Raw genomic sequence first — 9,270 nt, 5'->3', positions numbered from 1 at the left:
ATCGAAAACCTTTTTTTTTTTTTAAATGTTAAAGTCACAGGACTGCAAAAACCACACACACAAAAAAAACAGTGACTAAGACGTCATTTAAAAAATATAAACATATTAAAGTTTGCAATAAAAACATGGTAAAGAAACAAAAAAATAACTATCTGTGCAGATACGACATGTTGGGACCTCACATCAGAACGGGGAACAGGAGGATCCATAGATGTGTACAGAACACACATAGTACACATATAGTACACACATAGTACACACATAGTATATAATGCTCCTCCTGTTTTAACAAATGGTAATCTATACCAAAAATAAGTATATTGATTGCCCCAAAGGCAAATTACATAAGAATTCCACTATTTTAGAAACTGTTGACTCTAAATGATTTACAGGGAGTCTGCTCTATTATTTCTTCTTTTTTAAAAATCTTTATTCAGTTTTATATTAAACACGGATGTATACAAATGGACTGGATCCCAAAACAGACTTAAAAGTTGAACAAATAAAATAAGCAATCTGTACCTGCTCATTTTAATTTAAAAATAAACCTTGAACTGAACTCACTTTTAAATATATCTTTCAGTGTGACAGTACAGACTTGAACTTTCTTGCTTGTAAACTACAACCGTTGCATCATAGTAATATTTATTATAGTATTTTTGTTATATTGTCACAAAAAACACTGCTCTTAATTTTTTATACAAAATGTAATGTTTTTTTGTAGTTATTTAACAAAACTTATACTATCATATATTATTTAAAAGACACAGGTTCCACACCTTGATCGTAGTTTAATAACAATGCGATGGATCATACGGGACGTTGTGGGGTCACATTTCCGTGTTCTGCTGCGCCGCCAGCAGGGGGCAGTGTGGAGCGTGACCACCGGCACTTTAACCGTGATATATATATATATACATATATGATATATATATATACATATATATATATCACACACACACACACACACATGGATATGCAGTTTAAATGTGATGTTGTCCTTTTGTCGCCCCACTAAATCTATCTCCCTCTCTCTATACTTTTTTATTTAACTGTAATCTTATTTGCAAATATTTCCAAATACACCACTTGTCTGTTTTTTAGATATTGTATTGTATTGTTTTTCTGAGTATGCTGTTAGTTTAAATTTATTTATAACAGTAAAAAATAAATAAATAATTGGACAACAAAAGAAAACAAATTAAAACAAATACAATTATATACTTATCAATTTAATCATTGTACTAATACATATAGTTTGAACTAAATTGTTGCTCATAGAAGAACATTTTTTTGTACAGTTTTACATAATTCTTGATTAGAGAAAGTCAAACTTGAATTAAGTTTAGATTAATTCATTTTGCAATTAAGTTGCAAAAATCAAAGTGGAATTAATCACAAAATAAGTTTTTTTCCTCAATAAAATAACGACAGAAAACTCCAAAGAAATGTGCTAAATTAAACAATAAAATGAATTTGATCAAATATTATATTCTTCACGTTAAAGTTATATTATTTCTTGTTTTTCTTGTTAATTTTGTTAATAATTTAACGTAAACTAAAAGAGACCTCGTGTCAAGCTAGCGGGAGTTATCTACACTAAACCGGAAGTGTGGCCATCAAACGTGTCGACCAAAATGCACTTTTAATTATATAGCATGTTTGGTTTATTAGGTTTGTGTAATTTCATCCATTTTGGGATTTTTTTAACACCACACAAATATAATCTTTTTACACAATTAAAAATAAGCACCAAAACATAATTTCACCCAAAATATATTGTTTATTTTTTACCAACAATTGTTTCCTAAGTATTTATTCAGGGACTTTACGTTGATCAAACTAACCGTGTGTTTTACTTTGAAAGTTCTGACAGGAAGTGAGTGATTTAAATACTTTTCCCTTGCTGATAATCTGCAGCTAAAAGATTCAAGGTAAACAAACGAGATCATCGTTTTAATTTCTGCTCCCAGAGATGCGTTCACTGTCCCCAGGACGATCGTGTATTGTTCATCTCAGTGATCACCTTCATTGATCTAGTATTAAAAGAATAAAACGTGCCCTCTGGCTGTTATATTAGATATTATATAATTTGATTAATAACACTTGTGCATTAATGTAAAAGCAGGATGTTACTGCTCAACCTGGTCAGAACTATTAATTAAGGATTATTTGCATCATGGATTAATATCATGATTATTTTCTACATTAACCGATTGATTGTTTGATTTGTGAAAGCAATCTAAAATATTTGTCACAATTACCCAGAAAACAAAGAGAAGTTTCGATCAGTCTAAACCTCAACTATATACTATTATATATACTTACACATTAATATTTTAAAATATATTTTTTAAAAAAAAGGAAAAACAGCAAATCCTCACATGAGAAGTTAAATTATTAAATTCTCAAAATAAATACCATTAATGAACATATACGTAACATATTCATTTATAAAGTAACTCGAAAAGTATGATAGTGGAGCAGAAGTATACAGTAGCATAAATACTCGGGTACAAGTACGTCGGATGTGTACTCGAGTACTCGTTTCACCGACGATCCCTAAATTAGTGGCGCAGGATGCAAAAAGACGTTCGACTTCCGGGTATACGATTCAGATGAAGAGACCCGGATCTTCCGCATTCCGGGGGCCCGCCGAGCATGCGCACTGGCGTTTCTTTTTAAAAACCACGCCCCCAGCCCTCCGTCCTCCTCCAGCTTTGTTCTCATTCAACATGAACGGAAGGAAAATAACTCCGGATTCTACTTTTAGTGCATTTAACAACATTATGAAGTTATTTTGGGGCCGCTATTGTTATTGTCACGTGACTGACCCGGAAGTGGCAATCCCACGGTGTTGGCCAGCGCGTGAAACGTGCTCCAAAGTCTTGATCAAAAAACCAACAGACACAATAGAAACACGAGGGCGGAGTCTTGTTATTATTGAAGCTATCTTTATTTCACATTTATTTGTACACAATAAATACAGTTGAACACGTGACACGGGCAGCTCCTCCTCTGACGACCATGTTTTTAATACAACGGGGTAAACTTCAAAAATAAGTTTGATGTCATTCAGACCTCGAGGAGATCAACGAGAACACAGCGACCGGCCGACGGATGTCTCCTCAACTGAAAGGTTCAACAGGTTGCTTTTCAAACAAAAAATCATCATTCTAAAAACATAAAATAAAAATAAAAAAAGCATTTGTACAGATATTCATCTCCGATCTCTCTGTAAACTATCGCGGCATTTCAATCAAAGACACTACGACGGCTATTTAAAGGCTAAATAACACAAGAGCCGATAAAAGAAAAGTATTTATACCAATATAGCTGGTAAACAAGAAATATTGAACAAACAACGTCGTATCCACAATACTGAAAAGGAATAAGAAGACATCAGAAAGTGCTTCACTACGACAGTATACATCGTTTCTTACTTTATTTGACAGCTAGCAGCTCAGGATGTTTTTCCTCCTTCAAAATAAAGGCGTGTTTAAACTGCACATTACTTCAGTGTAAACTGTCACTAACTGCAAACCACCAGCAACCTCTACTGGTTGCTATGGAAACCCATTCCCACCAGTAAACGAAGAAATTAAGAGGAACACTTATTTAAAAAAAAAAAAAAAAGATCCTGTCGCCATAACTTTCTCTTTGCATCTCGGAATAACGATTTATCATCGGGAATTTATTTTGGGGATTTTCTTTTTGATTTCCTTTTCTCAATATTTTGATATTCTGAGTAATTTCTTTTTGTTCGCAAAATACCAAATAATATTTCATATTCAAATACAAAATAATATTTCATATTTCCATATATATATTTATATGGAAATATGAAATATTTCTGAGAGAGCAACTCATTATTTGGTGATAACAACCCATTATTTTGAGGAAGTTTCTCATTGTGAGATACTGAGTCATTATTCATTATATTTTCAGAAATTAAATTTAAAATTCAGAAAGTTTTCCATTAATTTCGAGAGAGTCTCAATATTTTGAGAGCGTTTCTAATTTTTTCGACTTCCGGCATCTTTTTAAATTAGTTTAACTTTCACATCGGCAGCAACGGGCTTCGGTTGTAGAACATCACAACAACATTTCTAGCTTTTTATTTGAAGTTAAGACTCCGTTTTAACTTAAAAATGAAACACGTTTCTCCCTTTTATGATTTTCTGAACATTCGGTGCACAGAAAACTAAACACGGGTTTTAAACAGGATCAATAAACGGATGAAGGATCCATCGTTTTGATCAGAACCTTTCGAGGAGATTCTCCGACACAACAATCACTCAACTAAAATTGCCACTTTTCCCTTGTTTGCGTCACCGTGACGACCACGCGTGTTCGAGGAGAGGACCAGCCTCGTCCCTGCTGAGGGGGGTTTATTCAATTATTATTTATTGATCATGGGGGGTGGAGACAACCAGACTTTTGGTTTTGTGTGGAAGCTTCGTGACCTCGACGACCTTTGACGTCGTTGCATAGAAGGAACCAGAGAGGACGACAGGAAGTGATATCTGGGCCGTATGGTTTAAATCCTTGTTATTGATCCATCCGCTCGGAGCGGCATAATCACGAGTTATTGATCACCGCGTCCAATCAGTGGAGCCGTGGAGGTTAGTCAGAGACTTTTGGAAACTCGATGAGAAGATCGATATCGTGTTTGTTTACGGGAAATATGAAGCGCCAACCAGTTAGCTTAGCTTAGCACAAAGACTGGAAACGGGGGGAAACAGCTAGCCTCTTGTTGTAAATGGCGTAAGATCCTTTGCGTGTTTATGATTTACGAGCGAGTGGCGTGAGCGCGTCCGACTGGACGTCGTCACAGGATGTGAACACCAATATCTGGAGATGTGAAGTCGGTTATCAATAAGTTTGTGTCAGTTGGGTGAAGATGATTCACGACATGGAGAATAGTTAAGAGAACGATGTTCCTCCACGGCTCACTGACCCTCAACGGGCCTCCGGGCGCCTTCAGGGGGTTCCCTCGGTTCCTTTGGGAGGTTCAGTCCCGGCCGGTGAGAACGCCGTCACACCAGCGTGATCTCCACCTCCTCCCTCCGCTTCACCTGCCCACGAGGGTGCTGCTTCGGGGGCGGAGGAGCAGCCCGGACCTGCACACACCCGCCAATCAGTGGTCGTAAAAATATGTATATATATATATATATATATTATATATAATATATAATAATAATGTCGTTGTGCGTCGTTGTGCGTTGTTGTGTGTCGTCGTGCGTCGTTGTGCGTTGTTGTGCGTCGTTGTGTGTCGCCGTGCGTCGCCGTGCGTCGTCGTGCGTCGTCGTGCGTCGTTGTGCGTGGACTCACCGGCCGAATGGTGCCGGAGCTGCTCTCTGGGTACTTGGGGGGTTGAGGGGAGCCTTGGACTGGACCTGCAGACCACAAGGGGACACATATCAAACCTCACGACCCCGCAGACGTCAAACCCGTCTAAACGCAGACCGACCAGGAGCTCTTACTCTGAAAGGGGCTCTTGTGCGGCGCCGGCGCCGGCCTGTGATGTCCGTTGTGATAGGAGGGCGGTCGGCCAATGGGAGAGGCCGTGGCGCTGCAGGGGCTGGACAGAGGGGAGGAGGTGGTGGGCGTCTGCAGGGGGCTGCTGTGCAGAGGCTGGAAGGGACCGGTCTGAGCCAGAGGAGACTGAGCACAGCAAGAGGACTTAGTGAGGACACAAGACACCCCCTAGGGGGCAACTAGGGTACTTCTAGTGAGGATTTAGACACAAGACACCCCCTAGGGGGCAACTAGGGTACTTCTAGTGAGGATTTAGACACAAGACACCCCCTAGGGGGCAACTAGGCTACTTCTATACTGGAGGTAAAAACTACATTTATTAATATAAACTATATATTATGAAGCTTTATGCAGAGGGGTTAGTTCACACAGCATTCAGAGACTCATTTATACACATTTATTAATAAAAACATGGAGATTTCTTTGACTGTATTTAGGTTTATAGAGCGATTCAAAGAGATATCCAAACATTATTTATGAACAAGATCTTTAGGAGAAATTCAGAGATGCTTACGAGCCAGCGATTTTTTTATTATATATTATATTTTATTATAATATTTTTTGTGCGAAGCACGTTTCTCTGGTTACCGTCTTTGTTGTCGTTGTTTCCTCAGCATCAAACCGTACCTGTGAACTTCCGTCTCTTTGTCCGTCTCCGTTCTCGCTGCTGGCGCCGGCGAGCTCCTCCACCAGAACCGCCGGGAAGACGCCGACGACGCCGTTGAACTCGCCCTCCCAGAAGCCGTCGTCCTCGCGGGTCTCCCGGCTCAGGATGCGGATGATGGCGCCTTCAGGGAACGACAGCTCGTCCTCCGTTTGGCCCGCGTAGTCGTACAGGGCCTTGGCGAAGGCCACTGAAGAGAGGAGGGCCGGTGTTAAGTCATAAATATATATATATATATATGTTATTCAAGAGGAGGTCGTCCCTCACCACTGGAGTCCCCGTTGACGGAGCCGGCCGGTGGTTCGGTCTCCGGCTCGGTGGAGGAGTGGGATCGGGCGTCCAGCGCGGCCAGAGCCTGCAGCATGCTGAGCAGGCTGTTGGAAGACGGGAGCTGCAGGTATTTCTCTGGCACGTAGCCGACCTGCCCGCCGCGGTTTCTGGCCTGGAAAACGCAGAAAACACTCGTGAAAACTCTCAAATCATAAAAAGAAGTTCCTGGTGGTTTTAGTCCCGGTTCTCCACAGTGAAGCATCTGTTTAATTGTGCTTTAGAACGTAGAAACAAATCGGAAACCGCTCGGCTTTCCCTCTCGGAGGCTAACAGAGGCTCTTCTTTAAGGTAGTATTCTTCTTTAAGGTAGTATCTCCCCGACCAGAAACCTTCTTTTGAGTGTAAAACACGAGTTCCTCTCCAGGTTCCTTGTGGAGTACCTTGACCCAGTCCTCCATGTCCCCGTCGTCGATGACCTCCAGGATCTCCTGCTCCTCGATGGTCAGCTCATCCGGCTGAGACGCCTGGAGGGAAAACACGGAACCGGATCAGAGCGTCTGACATTGATGGCGGCGGCCGCTCCCCGGGAGGCCGGCGGCGCCCGTCTCCTCGTACCTGGTAGGAGTAGAGCACTTTGCAGGTGAGCGGGTAGTTCTTCAAGGTGCTGGAGGGGCTGGAGCTGCTGTCGTCCAACACCTCCCCGCTGTCCTCCGTCTCCTCCTCGTCCTCTCGCTCCAGATCCGCCGTCCCCTGCGGAAACGCGACCCCACGTCGTCTTTCATTTCGTTTCATTGTGAATGCACATGCGACGTTGAGGACGTTGCGCGGCTTACGGAGAGCGAGGGATCGTGGGCGCTCAGGTTGTTCCAGCGCTCGTTCTCCAGCTCCTCCATCACCTGGTTCATGGCGCTCTTCAGCCACGTTTCCACGGCAACGCCCGCCTGCCTCAGCAGGTCCAGCCGGGCCTCGGCTTTCACTTTGACCGTCTGCAACGAGAGAGGGAACAAACAAAAACAAACAAGGTTGTTGTCATGTTGAGCCTCTTGTTTACAAACTGCCTTTGTTGTTAGGACAACGGACTAGAGACATTTTATAGCTTTAAAGCTTCAAATATCTTTAATTCACACTATTCACACCCACTGACTTTAAGGCTTTAACTAACGACGATCCTCATTGTCGATCACAATTAAGTGATTAATCACTTTTATATTTACTACTGTGTTGATTCATCATTGTAACCAGCAGAGGGAGCACTGGGTACACTTTAAGTAACGCACACACACACAGAGACACACACAGAGACACACACAGCACACACACACAGACACACACACACACACACACAGCACACACACACAGAGACACACACACACACACACACACAGACACACATTCACACACACACACACACACACAGAGAAACAGACAAACACACACACACACACAGACACACATTCACACACATACACACAGAGACACAGAGAAATACACACAGCACACACACACACACAGAGACACACACACACACAGAGACACACACACACAGACACACACACACACACACACACACACACACAGAGACACACACACACACACATACAGCACAGAGACACACACACACACGCACACACACACACAGACAGCACACAGACACACACTCACACACACAGCAGAGACACACACACACACACACACACACACACACACACACACACACACACACACACAGAGACACACACACACACACACACAGACAGCACACAGACACACACTCACACATACAGCAGAGACACACACACACACACAGAGACACACACACACACACACACACACACACACACACACACACAGAGACACACACACACACACACACACACACACACACACACACACAGAGACACACACACACACACACCTCTGCCCTCCGTAGACTCTGCCTGGCCGCCTCCATCTTGGCCTCCAGCTCACAGGTGTTCTGCTCCGATGACTCCGGCGTTCCGTATCCCTCCAGAGCCTGAAAACAAACAACAATAAAATAAACAACAACTTGAACAATAAAAACACATCAATAGATTCGATGGCGCTTTCACAATAAAACCAGTGAAAGGGGTTAAAAGGTGATGAAGACGAGGTGTTATCGCTGCGTGGTGTTGGTTCACATCTGAAGTTGCACAATAGTGAATTCAGACCGTTGCTACGGAAACGGCGTTTTACATTTTCTTATCTGTGAAGCTTTCCTGGTTGATTAAAGGTTCAAAGCCCAATATCATTTATGCTAACGCAATAAAATGCATGATTGTTTCTTCTATCTCGGATAACTGAAACTGATAAAAGATATCTGTTGTTTTTCCAGCGCACAAAGGAAATGACGACACAATATTACGATGTGTTTAATAATCGATTAATTGATTTAACTGATTAAATGATTTACGCCCCTGATGACGTGGAGTTCTTCACTGCTTTAGCAATTAGTCCTAAAACCTGCAAATTATTGTTTTGCTCTTCAGGTTCCTTCGTCTCAAAGTCAATGTTATTGTTGTTGTTGTTTTAAAGGGTTTTTTGGTTGGACGTATGTAGTGGTAAGGTGTTTTTAACACAAGCTGGACAGATTTTAATGTTTTCATCTACAATATAAAATACATCAGTAAATACTATTTAGAAGCTTTTTAAGTGTCTTAAAGAAGAAAAAAAGAAGCTAAATGAGACGATTTACGCTTCAAAATGTTTAAATTACATAAACGTTTGTTTGCCTTGTTTTCCACAATAGTTTCTCCCCGTGACACGGAGAAACAGCT

At 41.6% G+C, this 9,270-nt stretch overlaps 1 protein-coding gene across 2 annotated transcripts in view; it reads right to left on the bottom strand.

The window, feature by feature from the left end:
* Positions 1 to 2,937: 2,937 nt before the first annotated feature.
* The window catches only part of LOC117742448 (F-BAR and double SH3 domains protein 2-like), a 31,183-nt gene continuing 24,850 nt past the window's right edge, over positions 2,938 to 9,270 (bottom strand). For both annotated transcript variants that reach the window (XM_034549818.1, XM_034549819.1), the window contains 9 exons: positions 8,391 to 8,489; positions 7,309 to 7,461; positions 7,091 to 7,225; positions 6,916 to 6,999; positions 6,473 to 6,647; positions 6,169 to 6,395; positions 5,487 to 5,667; positions 5,335 to 5,399; positions 2,938 to 5,123 (listed from right to left, as the gene is read on the bottom strand). In XM_034549818.1, the coding sequence (XP_034405709.1) occupies positions 5,040 to 5,123; positions 5,335 to 5,399; positions 5,487 to 5,667; positions 6,169 to 6,395; positions 6,473 to 6,647; positions 6,916 to 6,999; positions 7,091 to 7,225; positions 7,309 to 7,461; positions 8,391 to 8,489 (1,203 nt within the window). In that variant the 3' untranslated portion in view covers positions 2,938 to 5,039. The remainder of the gene's footprint in view (positions 5,124 to 5,334; positions 5,400 to 5,486; positions 5,668 to 6,168; positions 6,396 to 6,472; positions 6,648 to 6,915; positions 7,000 to 7,090; positions 7,226 to 7,308; positions 7,462 to 8,390; positions 8,490 to 9,270) is intronic.

The sequence above is a fragment of the Cyclopterus lumpus genome, chromosome 14, assembly GCF_009769545.1.
Source record: "Cyclopterus lumpus isolate fCycLum1 chromosome 14, fCycLum1.pri, whole genome shotgun sequence".
NCBI lineage: Eukaryota > Metazoa > Chordata > Actinopteri > Perciformes > Cyclopteridae > Cyclopterus > Cyclopterus lumpus.
Note: the sequence above shows the minus strand (reverse complement) of the source record. Positions and strands in the feature narration are given on the sequence as shown.